The sequence below is a fragment of the Pelodiscus sinensis genome, chromosome 10 (genome assembly GCF_052426305.1).
Source record: "Pelodiscus sinensis isolate ZL-2025 chromosome 10, ASM5242630v1, whole genome shotgun sequence".
Classification (NCBI taxonomy): Eukaryota; Metazoa; Chordata; order Testudines; family Trionychidae; genus Pelodiscus; species Pelodiscus sinensis.
The window spans coordinates 26,057,652-26,083,621 of record NC_143061.1 but is presented as its reverse complement, the minus strand read 5'-3'; the positions used below and the strand labels follow the sequence as shown (position 1 = coordinate 26,083,621).

General features: G+C 40.3%; 1 protein-coding gene across 3 annotated transcripts in view; it reads left to right on the top strand.

The window, feature by feature from the left end:
• The window catches only part of KCNAB1 (potassium voltage-gated channel subfamily A regulatory beta subunit 1), a 245,173-nt gene that overhangs the window by 215,750 nt on the left and 3,453 nt on the right, over positions 1-25,970 (top strand). For all 3 annotated transcript variants that reach the window (XM_075937758.2, XM_006123474.5, XM_006123476.5), the window contains 5 exons: positions 11,083-11,168; positions 13,537-13,657; positions 14,536-14,630; positions 23,567-23,687; positions 25,675-25,763. In XM_075937758.2, the coding sequence (XP_075793873.2) occupies positions 11,083-11,168; positions 13,537-13,657; positions 14,536-14,630; positions 23,567-23,687; positions 25,675-25,763 (512 nt within the window). The remainder of the gene's footprint in view (positions 1-11,082; positions 11,169-13,536; positions 13,658-14,535; positions 14,631-23,566; positions 23,688-25,674; positions 25,764-25,970) is intronic.

Sequence of the window (25,970 nt, the reverse complement as noted above, 5' to 3'; positions counted from 1 at the left end):
TGAGAAGACAGGATACTGGGCTAGATGGACCTTTAGTCTAACCAAATAAGGATATTTTTGTTCTTATGTGGACAAGCTGAGACCCATGGAAAAGAGTTGGTTCCACAGAAATAGCTGAGCCCTGCTTCTTCACATGAATGAGATAGTCACTGTGTGGAATATGTCCTCTCTGTTCAGATAGAGGAAGGATGGATCTTAGCCTTGGGAAGAAAGGTATAATAGGGACCACAGCTTCTCTTCTTTCATGTCCAGAGAGACAGACGGATGGCGTGGCAGAGAGGCAGTCTCTGTGATTAATGACACAAAATACTATGTGGCTTTCATACTTAGTATACCGCTTGTGTCATGGGTTTTTTAAACACTGGTTTTGGAGCAGTGGTCATAGAAAGGGTGGCTTTTAAGAATCTTTTTCTTGCTAAAAATAAAGCCCTTTTGTTCAGGGTTATCAAGTAGAAAGTGATGTTGCTGTTAGTGTGTGGTCATGGGTTGGTGACTCACTGCCCAAGCTTTGGAATGAGTTACTGCTCTCTACTGTGCAAGAAAATGCCTCATGTAATCAGAATTAATTTTGAATTTTGACCAAATGTGGCAGCCCACCTATACCAGAGTGTTACATACAAGAGCTGTTGCTAAGTGCAGAAGACTCAAAAGGCACCCAGCTGGAATTTGTTAGTACGCTAGTATTCAGCAAGGAAAATTAGATTCCCGGAGTGTAAAATCAAACAGACTAACCAGCTTAGCATCCCACACCCTTCCCTGCAGTTGAGAGTACAGGTTAATGAGAATACAGGTGCAAGCAGATATATAGCTCTCATGGTTGAAGCCTAGTGACCTCTTGTCAACTGGAAATTCACCACTCACATGAGTTCCAGTTTAGCCCAGGTCTGTTCATTCTGAGGATTAAGGCACTGGCCCAGCATTTGACAATGCACAAGGAGTTTGCTGCACCCATATAGAACCCTACTGAAGTCAATGGGGCTCTGCGCAGGCAGAGCAGTCTGCCCACACGCTGTCGGTGATATGATCAGGACTAACTCTTTAGGTGCTTGATTAAAATATTGTGCAAGGCTCATGCTAGCAATACTTCATTTCCAATGCACCATGGGATTCAGAGATTAACCACATGTGATCCAAAACTTACAGCAATTGCTTGTGTGCTGTGTACACAACAGCATTTATGTACAAAAGGGGAGGGAATTTTACATTAGTGGTATACATATCAGGTTTGTTTTCATACTCTAAGTAATAGAATTAAGTAAATTATTTCAATCAATTATAAAACAATTATTTTTTGTCTTCTTTCATCTCCTGCCACACACATACAACTGTTATAAAGTACTGCTTATTTGGGACCAAGTTTTACTTAATAAATATCAGTAATTTTATAACTTAACAGAAACAATCAGCTCTTCCCTTTGGCCTTTCAACTGACCTGTCACAGCGTTTCACAAACATTCATAATATTTGTGGTAGCACACAAGGACCAGGATCAGACCCCTAGGAAAATCATTACAATCATCTTCAAAATTGTTGCAGTATGAAAAGGATTGTGTTCCAGATCGTAAATAATCACTTCTTTACAATAAATACACAACTTCTACCCCAAACCTGCTACCCACTGTTTCAGTAGGACATATTTATGTTTCCCTGTACAGGCAGGCAGCTACCTAATAGAGAAAGCAAAAGACTGGTTCCCTAGTCACAAATCTCTTTCCAGAACTATTCATACATCACTAAGGTTGCATCTGTAGACAAGGATATACACATTGCCACGCTGACTTGTTTGATTTATTTAAAGGTAATAAAATAAAATAAAATATCATAGTTAACCAGAGAGGGTAGGAGAGAGAAGTTAAAATATAAAGTGTTCCATTCAAACTTCCAAGTTGATATTGCAACAAAGAATAAACAAAACCATTATTAAAAATCAGGCACTCTCTGAAAGACTATCAGATAACCCACTGTTCAAACATATGCAACATTCTTTCACCATTCAATGCTAAGTTATTTACCTGTTCATCATGATCGTTATTACTGTATGGAGCTGAAGCCTGGACTCCCTATAGACTCCATATTAAAGAGCTGGAGAAATTCCACCAAAATTTACCTGAGGATAATATTGGGAATCATTTGTCAGGACAAATGGACCAACATGTGTGTCCTTCAGAGGCTGATACCCGCAGCATTGAGGCAATAATCACCCACAGGCAGCTACGATGGTCTGGTCATGTGGTCAGGATGCCTGACACATGCTTGCCTAAACAGATTTTCTATACTCAGCTGAGGACCAAGACAAAGTCTTGTGGTGGGCAGAGAAAGTGCTACAGCGATAGTCTTAAGAACATTTTGGTAAAGTGCGGCATTGATGATGACTCCTGGGAGAGGAGGGGAAAGATCAGATAACATGGAGGACCGCCATCAAGAATGGTGCCCAACACTTTGAGATCAAGTAATGTCTCCATGAAGAAGATCAGAGAACCCGATGTAAGGAGCATGCCCAGGCTCATATTGGCGCCACTGATCTCGGTGCCACTGCAGATAGAGATCTCACATGTCGCCACTGCCAGAGAGTGTTCCTTGCCAGAATTGACCTAATTTCTCATCTACGTACTGATCAGCTATAGGCAGCCAAGGGGAAATCCTACTCGATTTGAGGGATTCCAGAGAGAGAGATTTACCTGTTCATCATGCTCTTTATTGCATCAGCATAAGCTTACAAATAAATTTAGTTAAGTCTTTAAAGTGTGTGCAATACAATAGCTCTGTCCAAATGAAAAGAAAGAGTCTAATCAAAATAAAATGTAGCAAGCTGCCAATGAAAAAATAAACTGTACATCAAATATGCATAAACAGAAGCGTGGCAAGAGGGATAATTCCTAATTCAGGGAGATTTCTTCTAGAAGTATAGATGGAGAAGTTATTTATCTGCTGCTCACTAGCTGCAGAAGAAATCTTATAAAAACTCCAAGATTTTCAAAATAATCTATGCGCTGCTGAGCTTCTTAGCTTGATCCCTTTACAAAGAGGATGAGAATGCTTGTGATAGTAAAGGATGTGTGTCTTCAAGAACTGATGCTCTGAACAGTCATATATGCAGCTACAAATGTAGTGTGTAATTTAATAAGAACTCCCCAGCAGGTTTTCTCAATCCATCTAAATGATCAGTAGCTATGATTCCATAATAACTTCACTGCAATTTAATAGGTCAAAAATTCATCCCATAGATTTAAACTCCAGTGGCTGTGTCTAGACTGGCAAGTTTTTCCGCAAAAGCAGTTGCTTTTGCGGAAAAACTTGCAAGCTGTCTACACTGGCCGCTTGAATTTCCGCAAGAACACTGACTTCCTACTGTCTGAAATCAGTGCTTCTTGCGGAAATACTATGCTGCTCCCGTTTGGGCAAAAGGGCCAGTGTAAACAGCTCAGATTTGTTTTGCACAAAAAAGCTTCGATGGCTAAAATGGCGATCGGGGCTTTTTTTGTGTAAAAGCACGTCTAGATTGGCACGGATGCTTTTCTGCAAAAAGTGCTTTTGCGCAAAAGCGTCTGTGCCAATCTAGACGCTCTTTTCCGCAAATACTTTTAACGGAAAACTTTTCTGTTAAAAGCATTTGCGGAAAATCATGCCAGTCTAGACGTAGCCCAGTCAGTTTCTTGCAACTTTCTTCCTGGAAAAAGACAGCTCCTGCTGGGTGCAAGACACTCTGTGCTTTACTAATAACACTGGTCTACAATTTTTTAGAAGTCGTCTGCTTCAGAGATAAAATGTGCTATTTATTATGTATTTTGATGTGCTGAATTCAAATATGACAATTAAAACAACTGATTGGCTACTGTTTCCAAGATATTTACGTTTTTACATTTTACGTCTATGTATATTGTGTAGATAGTTTTAATCATAAATTGTAAACCTAGGTCTTTTCATGTGTTTATGGTTGCTTTACATGGTAATATTTCACCTGTCTGGTTTATGTAACACTTTAAAAATCAGCAAAAGGGTTATATAAATAAAATTTATTATGAAACAAAAGGCAAAAAACTATTATGTACATAGTTTAGTCCTATTCAGTGTCTACTCAGCGCTTCTTGGCTTGTCTCTTGTATTCATTAAATGGAGCATCTCTTGTCACTGTCCAGCAATAGTCTACAAGCATTGATGGGCTCCATTTGCCCTGATAGCGTTTCTCCATTGTTGCAATGTCCTGGTGAAATCGCTTGTCATGCTTGTTGCTCACTGCTTCGCAGTTCGGTGGAAAAAAAATCTAGATGAGAGTGCAAAAAAAGTATCTTTAGTGACATGTTGCAACCAAGGCTTTTGTATGCCTTGAGAAGGTTTTTCACCAACAACCTGTAGTTGTCTGCCTTGTTGTTTCCTAGAAAATTTATTGCCACTAACTGGAAGGCTTTCCATGCCGTCTTTTCCTTGCCACGTAGGAAATTAATAGGCATACGGTTTAAAACAAACAAAAGGAAGTTTTTCTTCACACAGCACACAGTCAACCTATGGAACTCCTTGTAAGAGGAAGTTGTGAAGACCAGGCCTCTGTTTGTCCTTTGGTCTGACCCGGTATGGCTTTTCTTATGTTCTTATTCATTAGGATTAAGTATTTTTCCACATAATGGATTTATTTATTTTTTAATACTGAGATGATGTTGGCTGAAATTGGGTTTCTTGAAAGAGGTTTAATAAGTTTATATATAAAGCAAGAAAAAGGGTTTTAATTATTGGGTCTTGTTCTACAGAGGATTACGCTCTAATCAGAAGTTTAAAGTTGTCAGAAATCCTGCAAGATACTTTGTAGTGTGAGTCTCTTGATATTTTAGGGTGTGTTTTTAAAGCCCCTGCTCCTTGACATATGGGAATACATAAACATTTCAGTTTAAACTAAGACTTAAGTGAGAACAAAGTACGCAGAGGCTGTTTGAGGGGTTTGTCGTGCAATGACTAATTTTACCCTCAAGTGAGCAGTCATGATGTCTCGGCTGTGTCCAACTGCTCATTTGTTGGCACACAGTTCTGAATGTATGTCCCCAACGACTAAATTTGCCTTTGTTTGTTTTTTTTACTAACTTAACAATAGTGATTCTGAATGAATGGAATATTCCAGCCAGAAAGACTGTTATGCCTAAGATCAGCAATAGCTATAGCATTATTAAAGGTGGCTAGGATTATGATTTTACCGTCATGATTAGTCATGAAAATAACCAACCATTTGTAGTCCAGAACTGGGATAGAACAAGAATGGAGAAGAGGACAAATTTGGATTCCATAAGCCTGAATCAGCTGGCATGGGCATTTGATTGCTTTGTAGCCATAACCTGTGACACTTGTGCTGATTCAGTGTCCAACGGGTTTGCACTGATTGGATTGCCAATGTTAAACAGCAAATTAAGTAGCATTCCCAAAATGTGAAATTCACCCCAGCAACCCCAAACCTTCAAAAAACATGTCAAGTCTCAAAAAAAAAAAAGCGCATTTTCAAAAGCAATATAGTTGGTATTCTTTTCTTTGCTCTCTGGCCTTTGCAGTGCATTCAGGTAATGTTTTCTAGCTTTGCTATGCAACCCAGAGGATTAGAAATTTATTTTCTTTTAGTAAAAGCTACAGTCTCCACACCACTGCTTGACTCCAGGAGACAAAACTTTAAAAAAAAAAGCCAAAACACTGAATGATCAGTAGAAGGCCTAACTGCTACTATAGCCCCACTTAAATCCTTAAGTGATGCACAGTCCTTGTGCTGGTCTTCTGCCCAGGGGTGAATTGCACCCTGGTTAGATATATCATCTGTCCCACCTGATTCAGTGGAAGTCTTCATCGAGGAGCTTCGAAGTGCAGCCTGCAAACTCAAGAATGGACATGCTGTCGATATTTGTCGTATAACTGCCCAGCTGATGGAGCATGGTGAGGTTCCTGTCTTGGGGCAGCTGACCCATATTATCAACAAAGTGTGGATTCATGAGATGCTACGCAATAACTGGCACAGTGGATTATTCTCTCCATTTGGAAAGGGAAAGGTGATGTCCTCATGAGCTCTCATTGCTTTCCATTCCAAGCAAAAAACTGTTCATGCTAACTCTTCTTGAGCATGTTACGACCACCATGAGGAATCTAGGTCATCTACATTAGAACAGGTATATGTCCAGCCATGGAGCAGATTTTCTCCATTAGACGAATTATTGAAAAAGTCCAAGGATGAGGTGTATATAGCCTTTACCGATTTAAAATCTGCCTTTTTCTTTGTTGATCATAATTCCCTTTGTCTCTTCCTGCAAGCTGCTGGTATACTTGGCAAGCTCCTCAATCTTCTTATAAAAATGCACCACAAAATGAGAGCTGTGTCCACTGAGATAGTAGGATGTCCAACTGGGTCGAGTACAACTGTGGTATTTGTCAAGGGTGTATAGCTGCCTCTGATCTATTCAACACTGTTATGGACCAAGTGATGGAAATCTATCACTGCTGTGATAAGGGCCCCTCTTACCCAGGCCACCACTGGGCAGGTCTCTCGTTCCTAACCCCAAAACTTAGGGTTTGCAGCAGGTCTCTGTGGTAAGAAACCCGGCCACGCCTCCTCAGACTCCCTTCCTAGCTGCCTCCACCTAATGCTGTTACGGATTGTGCTCTCAAACCTCTTCTCTGTCTCTCCACCACTTCCCTTCTGTCCTCTCACACCCCCCAGCTTCCAGCTGCTGAGGCTTTTAAAGGCCCTCAGCTAGCCAGCAGAGGAGTCAGCTGGCCACAATCTGCCTGAGCCAGCTACCTCCCAGCTGCATCTAATTGGCCTGCAGCTCTCTGCTTCTACTTACAGGGTATAAAACTAAACACCAGAGAGAGATTCTTGGGGCACAAATATCCTGGAGCATTTTGAAACTCTTTATTTTTTCAGCATATCAATTTCCCCCAGAATAATAAAAAAAAGTTGGGAATTCTGTTAATCTTCTGGCTACCTGGGTATGTCTACACTACCCTCCTAGTTCGAACTAGGAGGGTAATGTAGGCATACCGCACTTGCAAATGAAGCCCGGGATTTGAATTTCCCGGGCTTCATTTGCATAAACTGGGCGCTGCCATTTTTAAATCCCTGCTCGTTCGAACCCCGTGCTGCGCGGCTTCCTAGTCCGAACTACCGTTACTCCTCGTGGAATGAGGAGTAACGGTAGTTAGTCCGAACTACCTAGTTCGTGCCGTGTGTGGCCGCGTGGCACAGGGTTCGAACGAGCAGGGATTTAAAAATGGCGGCGCCCAGTTTATGCAAATGAAGCCCGGGAAATTCAAATCCTGGGCTTCATTTGCAAGTGCGGTATGCCTACATTACCCCGCTAGTTCGAACTAGCGGGGTAGTGTAGACATCCCCCCTGATCTTATGTAAATTAACTGTACAGTATGATTACATGAATAGTTATAAACTCTAGGTACCAGAGCCTCAGCTAATGCAAATTGGCATAACTCCATTAAACCACTGAAGCTGTACAGATGATTTACATCAGCTGAAAATCTTGCTCTAGGCATCTAGAAATGCTAGTATTACACATCCCAGCCTTCTGCATCTTTCTACTTTTTTTCATTTTTTTGGAATGAAAATCAGCAACTATATTCATTTGAAGGTCAAAGCAACTAACAATTGCAAACTAAATTTGGTTGTTATATATGCATACATCACTCTGTATATTATGGAAAAACATCTTTAAAGAGCTTCAAAAGAATCTCAAAATTAAGTGACTGCCACAAAATAGCAGATGAATTTTAATGTTGATAAATGCAAAGTAATGCTTATTGGAAAACATAATCCTACCTATCTGTATAAAATGATCAGGAGGTAAATTAGCTGTTACCACTCAAGAGAAAGATCTTGGAATCATTGTGGATAGTTCTTTGAAAACATCCATTTAATGTGCAGCAGCAATCAAAAAAGCTAACAGAATGTTATGAATCATTAAGAAAGAGAGAAAAAAGACCAAGAATATTGTATTGCCTCTATAAATCCTTTTTATGCCTACATCTTGAAAACAGCATGCAAATGTAGTCCTCTCATCTCAAAAAATATATCTTGGCAGTGGAAAATGTTAAAGGGTAACAAAAATTATTAGGGGTATGGAATGGCTTCCATATGAGGAGAGATTAATAAGACTGGAACTTTTCATCTTAGAAAAGAGACAAATAATGGGGGATATGATAGAAGTCTATAAAATCACAACTGGTGTGGAAAAAGTGAATAAAGAAGAGTAATTTACTCCTTCCCATAATACCAAATTAAATTAATAGATAGGTTTAAAACTAACAAAAGAAAGTACTACTTCACATCACGCACTGACAATATGTAGAACTCCTTGCCAGAGGATGTTCTCAATTCCAAGAGTATAACAGAGTTAAAAAAAAGCTAATTACATTAATTGAGGATAGATCCATCAATGGTTATTGAAATAGTATCCCTAGCTTTTGTTTATCAGAAGCTGAGAATGGGCAACAGATGGATCACCTGATGATTATATGTTCTGTTCATTCCCCGTGGGGTACCTGGCATTGGCCACTGTTAGAAGATGGGATACTGGGCTAGATGGACCTTTGTGAGGTCCCTAACCTTCCCAAAACTAAAAATTGGAACCATAAGATTCATCTAAAAATCAACTCTAGCTGAGTTTTGTTTATTTGCATCCCGTTACATAACTTTCTTCCTGCTCATTTTCCAGATTTTGGCACAGAGAATTTGTTCATTTCTCATGTACCCGAGAATGCTTTGAGTATCTTAAATATTGCGAGCCAAGATTTTAGAAAATCTGTTGTATCTATGTTGCAAAACAGTTGTGTTCTTAACTCAGATTAGTTAACTTGACTTAGGTATCAGAGGTTAAAATAGCAGTGAAGACGTGGACAGCTCTGCTTTGAACTTGGGTTAAAAGCTGCATTGCTACGTCTTCACTGCTATTTTAACCCATGTTTACTAATACTTAGTTACTCTAAGTTAAGGACACATCTTTGTTTCCAGTATAGACATACTCAAAAAAAAAAAATCATGCCACTTCTTCAGGGATGCCTAAACTTAAAGTGCTGGATACTCCACAGCTCTCATTGGTGAGACCAAGAGATTATGCTGCTTTCTCAACCAGCGAGATGAAATCCATTTGGCAATTTGTGGAGACCCACTTCTGGGTCACACCTCTGGGTGAGGCATTCTGGTCTCATGGACTACGCAAGGAACTCAGGAGTCAGGATATCTGAGTTCTGGTCCTGAGGCTATTACTGACTCTGAGTGATTATGGACATGTTAGTTAAACCTTCTGCACTCTGCTGCTCCATCAGTAAATAGAGAGAAATGTGCCTATCTTGATTTGTAAGGTCTTTGAAGCCTATGGAAGACAAAGCACTATATAAATGCTAAATTACATTATTAATTGCAATCATATCATCCCCTTCCATAACCCCACATAAAACTGATAAGTACTGTAGAATTTTGTAAGGCAAAGAGGTATAATCTAATACAGTACTTTGATACTCGGTGAGGGTGTAAACGGACAATAGAAAAACAGGTGTACTGATATAACCAAAAATATGATTAGCCAGCTTTGTATTTTGTTACTAGCATCTTACCAATCTTAATAAAATGCAACAAATCTGAGTGTATACTTGTGATTTGTAAAATTAAATTAATAAGAAATCTTATGAACTTTATAGATTTTAGCAGATTTTATTCATTACATTTCCCAAAACTCTTCTTTTATAATGCTGCCCTCTTGTGTTCTTAAAGGTTTAGAAAAATGTCATGGATCAGCCTGACCACATGTAATATTTTGTTTAATAAGAAATGTACATTCACTACACAGCATGGTTATTGTCCTGAAATTTGCATACCATGCAATTTTATCAATAAACAGAAAAAATGCGAACAAGGATGTATGATAGAATATACTGTTACATGGGCTACAATGCCATTATTTTAGGATTGTTTTTTGTTTCATGTTGGTCATTTACTCAAACTGCTTAGCTCGTGGTTCACTATTAATAGCCTTATATTTACCACAAAGATGGGTGAGTCCAGGGAAAATTTCTCCAACTGGACATCATCTGCCCTTTGGAGATTCACAATCTCAACCTGGATCCTGCAGCTGCCACCCATTTCTAAAGTAGCTTGAACCCAGAGCCTTATTTTTTGTCAGTGTTTCCCAATTTTATTTGGCCATGGAACCCTTTTAAACTCGAAAGAATTTTGTGGAACCCCTAATAACCGTCTTATGTATGGAGCTGAAAAAATAGACAACAAATAAGTAAAGAGGATAATAAACAAATGCTAAACAAGGTTATGAGATCAACATTTTGTTTAATTGCACATATTTAAAAACAAAAATCACATTAAATGTGTACATGTTCATATTCAGTCACCCACGTGATCCACGCTCCCTGAGAGTGAGTATGGGGATTTACAGTGCTATATATCAGGTAATCGCACCACTGACTGACTACATGCGCAGTGTTGAGTAGTGACATCATCGTCCTCACTCTCTGGCTAAGCTGGCATTACACAAGGACACTTATTGTGGCCACACAAATTAAAATTGTTTTCAAATTCATAAATGCTTAAATATTATAATTGTTTTTTTAACTCATAAAATGTTATTGTAATGGAATTGTCTCATGGAACCCTTATTTTCACTTCGCGGAACCCCGGGGTTCCGTGGAACACCATTTGGGGGAAACTGTCTTATCTCATGTACATCTTCTATAACTTTAAATTGTTACACCTGTTTTACATTATCAAAGTGAAATCCAAATCAGGTTCTGACATGCCAGTTCGAAACACCCAAAGTTGTTGAGCTTGAAGTATGAAAATATGCCTACTAGTTTTGGCATGATTCATGGGTAGAGTTGGGTGCATGTACTAATGTTTGTATTATCAAACATTAATAATGGATAATATTAATATCCTGTTTATGCTGGTATTTATTTAGCAATCACTGTATAATGTACTTGCACGTGTCAATGATTGTCTGCTCCATTGTTTACAGTTTGTCAATATTATAGTAATTTGGGTTGTAATAGTTGGATTTATATGATATTTCATGGAGATCTTTATTTTTTCTTCTCATTCAGAAATTGTCCGAGCCATGACACATGTGATAAACCAGGGGATGGCCATGTACTGGGGAACCTCTCGGTGGAGTGCTATGGAGATCATGGTAATGTGGCTTTTAAAAAAGTATCATCAGTTTCTGTTGCATGCTTTAGACCACATATAAGGCTGCAGAATTTGCCGTAATGTACAGCAAAGGTGGAATTATAAGTATCTGTCTATGCTGGGAAAATGTTTAAACTGGTCTTAAAATCTGTTCAGCTAAGCCAATATTAAAACCAGTTGTAGTGTAGACCAACTTTTAGGTGTTTTTACTTATTTCATAACTCTTGGTAGGAAGACTGTTGGAGTTCTCCTGTTGGCTCAGTGGCCATGGATGATTCAATAAACTTCCCCAACAATAGTACTTGTGAATGTGTTCCATCTGGGTGTCGGGGGATGATGTTTCACTGAATAGGATTCCAAGATTGGGGAGGGTTTCTCCATGGATAACTAAGCTCGGCACACAGCCATATTAAATAGATGTGTCAGCATTACTGTCAGTTCCAGAAATCTCAAGCAATCTAGAAGCAGTGACTTCCTTAGTAAGTGATACTGTAATTGCTATTCCTTTTTGTGATGAAAAAATTAGACCTGGAAAATTTGAGTCCTGACTGTTTAAGTTCCAAAGGGATGGAAGTCAATTTTTCAATTCCAAGGAGTTTTCACTTCATCAACCAGGGCCAAAAGATGAAGGAGCCTGGCATCCATCAGGCAGCCAACAGGTGATCAGAAATGAATATTTATCAGTAAATTATCAAATCATTTGCCGCAAGTCTGAGTCTGAAGTTTACTGTAAACTTTTAACTTGACTACATCAGGGATTTTTGCAGTGGTGTAGCTATCCCCAATCCACATCAGTGTGGATGCACTGCACAGATTCAGCTCCACCCTCTAGCAGTGCACATCTGCACTGGCATTTGTATGGGTACAGACATGTAATGCCCCAATAGAGAGGAGACTTTTGAAAAGTAAACAGTAAAAAGATTTGATTCTGCAGGGGCTTGGTTTTTTCAGACATACTCTAGGCATCCACTGTCTGTGCACTGATAAAAGCACAACCCTGTTGACCTTATCTAGGGTAAGAAAAAGGGTTTGGGTTCTTTTAAAACATAACAGCTGTGGCACTGTCCTCAGGTAAGTTGGTAATGTTAAGTTGCAGTGCTATCCCACCTCCCCAACCTTAGAAAAAGAGAGTTGTGCTGGAGCTTAAACTGAATGATGGCTCAGAGCCACACCAGTTTGTCTGCCTCACCAGCAAATTCCCTGAGACTCTGCCAGACTAAACCTTGTCTAAACCTTCACAGTGAACCCCTCTTCCCAAGTTCTCCAGAACATCTCTCTGCAGTATCCAGTCCCTGTCACTGGACACTCACTGAAATGATCAAGTCTGCTGCCTCCAAAGAAAGTGCACGCACCAGCCTCTCACATTAGCTTTAATAGACAGTGCTGAGATGATTTTATGGTAAAATAAAAAATAAGTTTATTAATAAAGAACAGAGATTTAAGTGACAGTAACTGAGGATACAGAAATTGAAAATGGCTTAAAGTAAACCAAATATAAAATACTTCTAGTGTCTAACTTAGACAACAATCTTGATCTCAAGCAATTTCTCATTTACTATCAGGTCTGGTCTACACTGGGAGTTTAAGTCGAACTTAGGTTGATTTTCTAAACAGCGAGTCCACATCACCAAGCCCATTCCTTCAATTCTAAGGGCCGTGAAGCAGGGAGTATTGAAATTGACTTTTTCAAAAGGAGTAACAGTAAATTCAACCATGCATAGTTGATTCTAGAGTAGTGCAGGTGCAGTGTTGTGAAAATTGACTTTCTTGGCCTCTGGGAGGTGTCCCACAGTGCTCCACTGTGACCTCTCTGGCCAGGACTTTCAACTCTGCTGCTCTCCAGGTGAACAGGAAAAGGCCTAGGAAAATTTGAATTTCATGTCCGGTGTGGCCTGCATGGTGAGCAGACCTCAGAGCAGGCAGCACACCTGGTCATGAATTCTCAGGACAGGAGAGGATGCAGGGAACTCAAAATGAAGAACCAGGAGAGAGTCTTGACGGTCCTGGCAGATGTGATGAGGCGCATGGCGGACTTCCAGGACAGCCACATGCACTGGCACCCCCTTCAGCCCTTACGGTCCCACATTCCCCAACTTTACAAACAGTAAAAAGCTCTTTGAAAAAGAAGCTGGGGAAACGTGTATATTATATTGTATTAATTATATTGTAATGTGATATAATATAATGTAATATAATATATATACAGCATCTGACAAAAATGTGGGAACATACCAATTCTTGCAGCAGATTCTTATACTTAGAGGTCTGGGACATGCACTGATTTTATTGATGTGTAATTGATTGGAATATTATATCCCACAAGGATAGTCTCCATTAATACTTCATTTTATTCTATTGATTTTGTACAGGAAGCCTACTCTGTAGCAAGACAATTTAATATGATTCCACCTGTATGTGAGCAGGCTGAATATCATCTTTTCCAGCGAGAGAAAGTGGAGGTTCAACTGCCAGAATTATATCACAAAATAGGTAAAATATTGAGATTGCTCTGTTCTCTCATTTCTTTCTCTTGAGGAAATGAAAAGCTAGTAGCAAGGACACAGACCTGATAGACATTCAGAATCCTTTCCTGTGTTTCCCTGTTAAATAGCAGTGTGGTAGAAGACAAACATCTGCCGAGCCACCCAAAGAGAGGACTCAGTGTAGATACCTATTACTTTGAGATACTAATTTCTAAAGCCCAAATGATATCTCTGTATCTGAGCATGAAGGGGAGCCACCGTCACAAAGCTCATTTCTTCTGTAGTGAAGGGGATGCATCTGCCTGCAAAACAGTTTGTCTTTTCCATGGCTACAAGCCACTATGTGGGTTGAGTGATCGGCGCTGGGGATGGGATGAGGACAAGGTGGGCCGGAAGAGGAGCAGATTGCCTGGGGGTTCACATTTTCCTCCCTTTGTTCTGGTGGAGGATGGACCTTTTTCTGCCATTCTCTGGGGAGGTGTCAGATGCAGTGCAGAAAAAGGGCTGTGACAGCATAACAAAGAGAGGCAGGGGGCATCCCCACTCAACAGTGAAACACAGGAGCCACCTAAGCCAAGGGACAAGACTGGGATACCGCCATTAACTGGAAAGAGCAGGAACCAGCATGTGGAAGAGGCAGCTGCCATGACAGGACTGTGCCAGTTGCTCTAAGAGGAATCAAACAGCTTTTTAAAAATAAGAAATAACCTTATCCAGGTCCTTTTAAGGAAGAGACTGTTATTACCATTATTCCAATTGAATATCACTAACTTCTACCACAGGAATAAGCAGTAAACTTGGTATTTCTGTTTGCAGATAGTCACACTTGTCATGTACCAATATGACCATAATTCATGGTGATTTCCTTATCGGATTGCTTTGTAGGGGTTGGAGCAATGACATGGTCTCCACTTGCCTGCGGGATCATCTCAGGGAAATACGGAAATGGGGTTCCTGAAAACTCCAGGGCTTCACTGAAGGTATTTCTCCTATGCTCAAGAGAAGTGAATGCATAGCCTTGGGAGGGCTTGAAATGAAAGATGAACTGATTCGTTATAATAAGGCCCATAGACCCAGCTCTGATAATGCATCAGCTCAGTTTCTCTGGCAACCATAAGCCAGCAGGAATGAAAGTCTGTTTTGTAAGAAATTCTCAGTTTCATTGGTACAGTTTAATTCATCATTGTGATGTTGTTCATTAGCTTTGTGAGCATTCTAGGCCAGATCCTTATTGGTGTGAACTGACCTAAATGCACTGAAGTCAGAGCTAGACCAGATTAACCTTCTTTATTTTTCTTCAGTCTGTTAACAGGCTTTTCCAGACTGAGAGGAGAGCCTAACAAAATCATCTTGGACAAAAAAATATAGGTTGAAGCTCTCTGATCCAATACCCTCAGGACCTAACCATGGAATTTGCCAGACCAGGGGAGGCCAATACCAGCTTCACTTTCCCCCTAGTCCAGGAATGCTCCTAACCATAGACTGCCAGTTTGTCCCTCTGAGTGCTTCTATGGGATTGCTGACTATGCCAGACCAGAAGTGTTGCTGAATTAGGGAAGTCCAGATTATGGAGGTTCAACCTAGATAAAGTATAGGAAAACCTAATTCTGGCAATACCTGTGTCTTACCCTACCACTCTCTTCTTTGAAGGAATTTGATTGTGCAGGCTATGCCTACAAGGTCAGAACAAATCCCTGTTCAGAACTCCACAGGGAGTAGAATAATGCTCCGTGGATGTCTAATTGAAGCAGGGATTGTAATGATCTGTGCTCTCAAAGGTATGTTTATTCAAGACAGAGTATTGAACACTTTATTTCTGAGGCTTGTATCACTAAAGTTCCCCAACCATAGTAGAGCACCAGGCCATAATTATAGGTTGGGGAACAGCAGGATTTTGTCCTCTATATGATGCACGTAATTCCTCTGCACAAAGCCCTTTTATTCAGGCTTTTCATGAAGACTCAGAATATGCCAATAGAAACTAAAGATTTAAAAGACCAGGGCTATCATTAGGATTTATGAGACCCTACGCAGTACTACTAAACTGGTGCCCTTACCCTGACGACAACCCTGAGGTGGGGTGATGATTTGTTAGAGATGTGATTTTTATAATTTTTAACAACATACTAATGAAATAGTCTACAGTATCTTAGTTTAAAATTTGCTTTAAAACTAACACAGTAAATTCAGCAATGGACAATATATACCTGGGGTTGGCAAATGCCTGTTAAATGGCTTCATTACCATTTCAATGTCTCTTTCACAGGTTCAGTGTTCTGCTAAGAGGTCTGGCAGGCTGTTTCAGTTTTAAGTTAACTAGATCTTCTCCAGAGGAAGCAGAGCAACAGAACAGGGAGGAAGAGGTGCATAGGTGAATATTAAGACCTAGTGGTACCCCAAATTTTTCAGTGCCCTATGCAGCTGCATATTCTGTCTATGGGTGAGGAAGGCCCAGTAAAAAACCCACCAGGTTGCATAGTCCACTCCCTTTGTCAATTCCTTCCCTTTGCTAGAGGAGGAATACAGTCTGTCGGGCTGTACAAAGTGGCTCATGACTGTGAGTGGCTACCTCAGAAAACAGGCAGTTATCCCCAACTGGTGTGGTGCTGTTTTCTATAATTAGATTTCATCAAGCAAACGTGAACTCCTTTGGATAACTGTACCAGTCAGAGCTGTCCCTAGGGGACCATGAATTGTGCTGACTCCTTCAGGCCCTACACTTTGTGGGCCCCATGAGCTAGTGTAACTGACCTCTGCAGTCAGTCCAGGAAGTGACACATCAGTCCTGGAAGTGATGAATTCGTCATTTCTGTCCTGGGCCCTGCACCCCCATAGAGACTGCCAGTCTCACCAAGGAGTCACAGACAGTCCCCTTAGACTCTCCCGTTTATCTTGCCACCCAGATAAACTGGATTTTGTGATAAAATAGTTATTTTCACCGAAAATTACAGCACATTTAGGTTGCTTCCTGTTCCATGAGTCCAGTCACTTACACCATATCCATTAGTAAATAGATCTTACACCAAATTCGCAGCCAATAGCCAATTCTATGCTAAACTAACTAAAGGTTTATTTGATAAGAAAAGGAAATAAGAGTTATTAAGAAGTTAAAGCCGATTAAAAAAGACACATAAATGAGTCTCAGTTTGTCATTCCAAGTGGCGGCAGTGATGTAATAAACTGCCAATTTCCAAAAAGTCTTTTCAGGCTACCCCAATTGCAGCTGGGCATCTCTGCTTTGTATCTGGTACACTTCCCTGTAAGAGTCCAAACAGTCCAGAAAGCCAGGATCTTTCCTTGAATCCACACTTACAGCTTCTTCTCAGCTGACAGTGTCACTTCCCATCTGGGTTTTGCGTTTGATGACAGAGAGTAAGGAATGCATCTTCTGTCTTTGGCCTCCAATCATCACACACAATGATCCACTTGGTTTGAAATTAGCACTTTTCTGTTCAAGTTTTTCATTTTCATCCCACAAGGCTTCTTTCCCATTTCATAGATCATTTAATTACAGGGATATACACAATGTAAATGTTTGCTACTACATTATAATGCGACACAGATTAGTGAGAACAATGCTGGTAATAGCCCACTAGTTTTCATGAAGTATAAACACCAAATACAATTACACATTTAACAATCATGTTGATCTATACTAATACACAAGTGAATTGGCCCGGGGGCTCTGCCATGAACTGGCACTGGTTCATAGCCCACAGATTATTTTTGTATTGTCCTTTCCAGTCCAGTCTTTCATTTCATTATAACTAAAAGCACTTTGCAGCTGTCTTTAAAAACAAAATGGCTCAGTTTGTCTACACTGCACCACAGTGCTCACTATCAGGATGTGAACAGCGATATCCAGTTTGCAGTAGCATCATTTTGATTGAATGAGGACTATGTTAACATGCACTAAGTTCCTTAGACTTTGCACTAGCAGTGTCTAAACAGGGCAGTTACACTGTAATACTGAAGTGCCTTTTGCCATGCATCTCCCTGTTGTTGTCCACACTGCAGCCCGCTGTAGACACAATCTCAGATTCTCCTGCCAAGAGATCTGCTTGGTGCTGGAGTGAGAAGCAGCATTAGAAAACCAGTTGTGACTCCTTGATTCTTAGGTTGATCTGCACTGGCTTGTGTAAAAGTTAGGGCAGCTGAGAAGCTGTCTGAACCTATGCCAGCTCACCATAGTCCCCAGGGGAGCGTGTGCCAGTTGGGAATTATTGGAGTGCGGTGTGCTCCAGTCACAGCCCTCCCCATGCCCAGCATCACCACTATACCATGGGGCTAAGCAGAGACAGGCTTAGGAACTGGAAGGATTCAAAATAAAAATGATGAAATCCAAGGAAGCACGGGAGCTTGGCCACTGAGGACTAGATTCACAAAGAGACTTAGGTGTCTATCTGCTACACTAGTGCCAAAGACCCAGATTTAGGCTTTACCGATATTCATAAAATCTCCACTTGGCTGCTGCCTCCCCCAGTAGGCACCTAAACTTGCTTGGTGATTAAGTTTGTTTTAAAGGTTCCCTAGGCACCTACATTTCTGCCTCCAAGCATGTGCATGGTCGTCTTACTGTAGGCTTCTAGATATCTATCTCCCACCTAAGCCCCAAGGTGGTTCACTAACCAGGGAAGATAGGGGTTTAAAGATCTGCTGAAATCACAGATTAGGCTTGATCTGTTAGGCATGATCAGAGGCTGCCTACCTCCAGAAACAGAACAATGGGAAGGGAAGCCAATAGCAATATTGAGAATTACCCTATAGCCTGTGGATAAGGCACACATCTGGGAGGTGGGAGACCCTGGGTCTAGTCACCATGATATAATGACTATTAATATGCAATGATTTAACAGGAGAGACTGAGGGAGCCCATATCAGAATATCTGATAGCCCAGTGGTTATTAGGGAGTTTGCCTGGGATGTGGTAAATTCCTTTGTGGAAAAAGTTCTGCAGAAGCTCCCTCACCTCTTACAATAAACACCTTTGGTATCTAATTCCAGGACAGGGTTCACAGCTGAGAATCCCACACAGAAGTAGGCACTTATCTCAATGAAAAGGATGGGGCTAAACATGGAACCTGTTGATCAAGTGGCTAGCTTAAGTGGTTCCTTACCCAGGCTGCAGGCTTTTGTGGATTGTGTTCCAAGGTGCCACTCTCCCAATTCATTGTATAAGAAGCTGAGGCATCTTACTCAGGCTTTGTGAAGCTGTGTTGTTCCTGTGATTTTTCTATGCACCTAAAAGTTAGGTGGTGCATCATTCAGCAGCAACACACTTCTTAATACTTTTGCAAATCTAGTTCCTTTGCCATAGAAGAAAGGATTTAAGAAGGGAATTCATAGCTAAATGCTAGTGCTTAATCCCCTTCATCTTTGATTTACATATTCCCCAATTGCACCCCATTTTAAATACTGCACGCTTGCAAATAACATACAGGAAACTCCAGACTTATTGCTCAGAGTGGAGGGCTACATCTTGGGCTTAATCTTATTTTGCATCTTTGCATAACCCTCATTTGCACTGTCCTCGAGTGCAATATCTTGCACACCTGGCTGTACACTGAACAAGGAAGCATTAAGCCTCCCACCTTCCCTCAAAGATGGTGAATATTACTAGATCAGATTATCTCTGATTATCTTCAGCTCATTTGACAGAGTTGCCCCAGAAATTGATTTGGTCCACTATCAACATTTTGCATTAGGAAACACAGGCAAAAATAGGATAGAGACTTGCCCAAGCTCATACAGTGAGTCTCTGAAATGGCAGAGATAAACCTCCAGATCCTAGAATTCTTGCCTGTGTTTTTTACCTCAAGCTTTTTCTTCCTCTGTTGTCTCATGCTTAAAGCATCCCAGAATCACAGCCCAGGCCATTTTTATGAAATTTCTTTATTTTCTTTCAGTGCCTGGAAACAACAACTTCTGTAAATAGTAAATATTGTTAGTCAGCAGCTGAAAGACAACTACTCATACACCAGATTTGTTTAGTGCTGCTCAGTGCTACCAGCAGAATTTTAAGATGACAAAAGAAAAATCTTGAATTACTCAAATACAGAGTACTGTATTCTCTATAGCAATGGTTGTCAGCCTGTGGTCACCGGAATGACCACATTCTGTGGTCTGTGCGTTCAATATTTTTTAGGGGTCCACAAATGAAAAAAGGGTGAAAACCACTGTTCAAAAGTAACTACCAGAGCCATTTCAATCAGCACTGGGCCAAACGAAGTGTAACAGGTCTGCCCAGGATGAGGCTTTTGACAATCTGAAGATTAATAAATAATAATAGCAAAGATGTCTTCCCAGCAGTCCCACCAGTCTATATTACATCAACCAGCCATACTGACTGGGGGAAGTTGGGGGGAGGGGAAGGCAGGGTTGAGTAGGATGGGACTATGTGGACTTTACTATATAATATGAAATATCAGGGCATATGCAAGGTACATCAGGAGGCTTTTATAATACAGGGAATAGCAGTAAAGGAATCATGTTCTAAATGTGCATATATTCCCCTAACACAGTGGTCCCCAACGTTTTGGGGCTGCCTGGGGGCGGGGCCGCTCACGCGCCGCACGTCCGGGGCCGCTCACAGGCCACGTGCCTGAGGGTGGAGTCAAGCATGCGCCATGCACAGGGGGCCGGCACCGGCATGTGCCATGACCCCCGGCAGGGGCCGCCCATGCGCTGCATGCCCGGGGCCGGCACCAACATGTGCCGCGACCCTAGGCAGGGGCTGCCCAGGCGCCATGCGCCCGGGGCCGGCACTGGCATGTGCCGTGCCTCCGGGGCCAGGGCCAGCACTGGCATGTGCCGCGACCCCGGGGCAGGAGCCACCCATGCGCCCGGAGCTGGCACCTGCCGCACGCCCGGGGGCGGAGCCAGCCCAGATGGCGCCCGCGGGCACCGCGTTGGGGACCACTGCCGAACACAAAATTGTATTTAAACAGTAGTTTTGGAAGTAAATTCTAAATATATAGCAAGCATAGCAAATAGGCATTTTGTCCATCTTAAGCTACTGTTATACTGACAGAATATCCTGAAAAGCACCTTGCATGGTAATAAAAATGATTCATAGCTCTGATTTATTGAGCATGAGTTAAATGGAGTGCAGCTTTTGCCTTCATTAGCTTGCCTTTGGAAAGTCCTAATTTTATATTTCCTTCCCCCCTTTTAAGTCCTCATATTTCCATGCTCCCTAGTAATTAATTTCAAGTTGCAAGGCTAGATAAGACTACATGTAGACGACCATCATTAAAGAACAAAGAAACATCACATGATACTAGACTCAGATACAATTCAGCCATTGGTTAGTGATATGTAATTATCAAAGTGAGTTATTTAATCTATAAGTACCATGTTAGCATCATTGTCAGAGTCTAATATTATTGATCATAATGTAACACTGAACTTTATAACAATATACTCCTGTAATCTTTAACATTAATTTACACTGGCTGGGTGCATGCCTTCCCTAAGTTGTAAAATGGGTGGGGAAGAGAATAATTCTGGGTGATGCTCCAAACTGGGTTCATGGATTCTAATGGGAGTATTTTCTGGCCAGAGTGAGGGTCACTCTAAGAAAGAAATTGAGAAGGCCGGGGAAGAAAAGCAAGGCTACAGGAGACTAAAAGGAGTTTAGTTAAGAGTTTACTATTTGAATCTTGGTATTAGCTCACCCTGGCCTTGTCTGTATTTACCCAGAGATCAATCTTCTGGTGTTCAATTTTACTGATCTAGTGAGGACCACTAAATAAACCGCTGATGGCACCCTTGTTGGCCCTGGTAGTCCCTGGGGTTCATGAGGAATAAGGGAAGTCAATGGGGGAGTTTCTTCCATCGACCTCCTGCAGTGGGGCCACCACAGAAATTCCATTTAAGGTATGTCAACTCCAGCTATGCTGTTCTCGTAGCTGGAATTGCATATCTTAAATTGAATTCCTCTCCCAGAGTAACTCTCACCCACCATGAACAGTGAGCTATCACAACAGAGCTGAAACATCAAATGCATTACACTTGTCTTTTATTCCTTATCATGCTGCTGTCCTACCATTAGCACCAACAATTCAAATCTCAAATTATACACAGATATTGCACAAACTTATTTTATCCATTAAGATGGTGATACATAACTTGCTGGCCTGCTCTGGGGTTGAGTGCATAAGAAAACAGTAGAGTTAGGTCTTTAGTGCTGATCTGCAACATGAAAATCAATGTTACTTCAATTCCATTTGTAATGTAACAATCTGACATGCCAGAATCTACATGTATCCAGAACTGCTTTCATTTTTCTCACTCATTTCACTGTACAAATATTAGCATTTAGCCCCAGCAAAAGGCACCACTTTCCCTGTTATTGTTGAAGCCTACTTAATATTTGCTCTGTTATGTACTGTCTTTATCGTGACTGACAGTTTGAAACATGGCAGTGCGTTAAGACATCAGGGTTTTAACAACATTTTTAAAGGCTCAGGATGTTTGACTACAAAGTCATTTGTATTATCTCATGGGTAAAAATCAACCCTCTGCAATAAATGTAAAAGGATGAAGAATCTCTCCCTTCATTAGCTCTTCTCAACTGTTTGAGATTGAAAAATAACAGAGCAGCACACAGATCTGAGTATCTGAAAGTATTTTACATCTATGCTCTTTTATAGAAGCTGATCCATGAACCAGTGGAGTCAGCAGCTCTAGGTTGTCTTCCTGGCTTTGCCACTGGATTTCAGTGTGATCCTATGCCTTAGTTTCTTCATCATGCAATGAGGATAATACTTAGTCCATTACTACAAAGCCCTGGAAGTTTTAAGGATAGAAAGCACAATAAGAGTTTCAAGGATTTTAAAGTGCTTTACAAATATTAATTCATTAATGCCTTGCAACAACCCTGTGAAATTACCCTGTTTATTATTACCAATTAAATATATACAGAACACAAACTTTGATTTCACAGATAAAAGTGAAGCACAAAATCCTGACTTGCTCAAAGCCATATGATTAGTGGATGAACTAGCAATAGGATTCAGCTCCTCTGTCACCCAGTCTTGTGTTTCAACCAGTATATCATTTTCACTCATTTTTATGGACATTATTATATCATGCTCCTTTCTAATTACTAGTGTTTTGCATATTAAATAGATTTCATCTAATTTGCTTAAAGAATAAACTTATGCTATTACACATATGACATGAATATAAAACAATATTAGAATGATCAAAATATTGTATTTGATTGCAAAAGAATCTATTTCCTCAATGAAATTGACAAATCATAGTATAAAGATATCTTTCGTAAGCTGGTATTGTTCAGCTCTAGATCCAAATTAGTGTTGACATTACAGTTCAAGGTTGAGGGTGAAGAATCAGATTTGGATTAGAGGGTTCTAAAATCTCATTGTTCAGAGGAATTGTTATCAATATTCGATGGTAATAATCCATACAGTTAGCAGTTTTTCCAAGATCTTAACTAACACCTTGAGCCAAAATTTAACAAGGGCTATGATTTTGCTTGCATCCTCCCCAAATAGGAAAACAGAACCATTCTGGGTTTGAATCCAATCAGGATCAAAAGCAAGTAGGGTAGTTTCATATTCCATCGTTTATACTGAAGGTTTTAGTTTTTAGTTCATCTGTCAAAATTATCAGTGTGGAATCTACAAGATGAGTTATTTTACCCATCATCATCATCATCTTCATGCAGAAATAGTTTTGTATCATTCAAGATCTCCCTAGTGGGCTAAGATAAGTTGCCAGTAACAACTCTGAATTTTTAATTGAATTTGTAATCACTGTTTGCAGTGTTATAGAGACATGACTAAGAGCTCTGTGACTAACAGGTTGATTCTTTCACCAACAGAAGTTGATCCACCCACCTTTGTTTGTAATCACTTAGTTTTAACCTTCCTATGTATTTGATTCCCAGTGTTACCAGTGGCTAAAAGAAAAAATTGTAAGTGAAGAAGGAAGAAAACAGCAAATAAAGCTGAAAGACCTTCTTCCAATTGCAGATCGTCTTGGCTGCACACTACCTCAGCTAGCAGTTGGTAAGAAATACTAAAAATATAATTTTTATTGCTGCTTTCCTCTCCTCTTGCTTCATATATGTCTTTTGAAGAAAAAGACCACTTTCGAACTAGTATAGTAATCTCATATACCAATTTTTGTGTTTGACTGATCTTTGGCACAAACCCGTGACATTGTGGGTACTACATTAATATTCACTCCATAGAGGTCTCTGGGTCACATCTATACTTACTGGCAGATTGATGCTCCAGACAGCAATCTTCTGGCATTTGATTTAGCAGGTCTAGTACAGACCCATAAAAGCTCCAGCTGGCACTTGTACTCCTTGTAGTTGTGAGGCGTAAGGGATTGTTTGCTCCTGTTGACCTCCCATTGTGGACGGTGCAGAAATGCAATTTAAGATTCGTTGACTCTAGCTACATACCAGTAATTAACGTAGCTGAATTTATGTATCTTAATTTGACCTTCCACTGTAGCGTAGACCAGCCCTGAGTAACTTAAAAGCCTTAATAGCCTGAGAATCAGCAATATCCCTGGGGCCAGTTGCATTTCAAATGGCATTTTCAAAATGACAGCCAGCAAGGCTATCTTCCGGTTTCAGAAAGATGTGCTTTGAGTCAAGTGACCACTCAAAAAGACAGATTAAGTCAAGTGATCATTTAGATAAAAGCTGTAGACCAGAGCACCAGCGATGGATGACGTGAGATGTAATGCTGCTTTATAAAGAGGCAAGAACTGCAGGAAATGAGTAGATGAAACGGAAGAAGTGCAATGTAAAATGCCAGTTTAAACTACTACCCTATTCTTGGCTCAGTCTCTGGCAAAGACGATATCCATTTCCTTATACAACAGCAATACGGTGAGCTAGCAATTATCATGAAATAATCATGCATGCCTTTAGCTTCTTGCGGTGTCCCAGAAGTGTGGTACCATTGTAAAAAACACCAACCCAATTGACTTGTGCTTTTTAAACACAGCAGAGACGCCTTTCTTTCAAAAGAAGTCAATCATTTTTAAGTGTGCTGTCTTCTCCACGCTTGCCTTGAACCATTACTGAAATGTTGCGCACAGATGGCTATCAGAGAAATGATCCTTCACATTAAATTGCCTAAGCAATCATTCCTGTTCCCTGGGGGGGGGGGGGGGGGGGTAAGAAGCACCTCCTCCTTATATCAGTTTTAGCAGCTCAAGTGCACATGATCCTTGGGTATACTACTTTTTTCTAGCCATCCCATCTCAAAAGGATATAAGAGTAACAACGGTGGGTTGGATTAACATGAACTGAGGCATGGAAACACTCACATATGTTAAATATGACTAATCATGTGGCACCGTAAAGACTAACACTTATATAGGATCATGAGCTTTTATGGGTAAAACCCACTTCATCAGAGGAGTTGGAGTGGAAATAGACTCAAAAGTATATATAACAACAAAAGCTGGGGGAACTGGCTTTGTAGTGCAAGTTTCTTAGGGGAAATTGGCTTTGATAGCTTGGGACCGTTTGAGGAAGAAATAAGTAAATATAAGATAAAGCTACACAGTATAATGAATAACACAATCGAGCAGTCTATTTACCCTTTCCTAAAATATCAGAACAAGGAGACATTCAATGAAACTGAAAGGCAGGAAATTCACAACTGAAAAAGGGAAATACTTACACAATACTGTTACTCATTACCACAAAGTGTCAAGTGTTAAAATTTTTAAAGGATTTGCTTTTTATATGGATAATGAGAACATTCTGTTATATTAGATGGATACTTAAAGAAAAAAGTAATATAAACTCTTAATGCTTCAGAATATCAACTAGCCACTATCTAACAGGGATTAAAAAGAAACTAGCTTTGTAGACAGGTTACTTTATAGTTACCTACTATAGGGTTTCTTGCACTCACCTCTAAAGCATCTGTTATTGACTGCTGTCACACAAATGATTCCTGACTAGGCTGACGTAGATGAAGTATGACAATTCTTATGCTTCTGAGCATGTGGTTTGATTCCTAGCATGGTGCCTGCGAAATGAAGGTGTGAGTTCTGTTCTTCTTGGATCTTCCAATCCTGAGCAACTGATAGAAAATCTTGGAGCCATTCAGGCAAGTAGCGTATGAATAAATATTATTAGTATCAAGAGTGTTTGTTTACTTCTATTTGAAGTTATTTCAGGGTAGAATTGTACATACTCCATGTGGAGTATGTCCTGAATTTAAATGTTTAATCAATTTTTCAGCTTCAATACCACTGACACTTTAATTAAAGAAACAAATATACTCTACTTCGCTGTAGCCCACAAATAGTGTTTT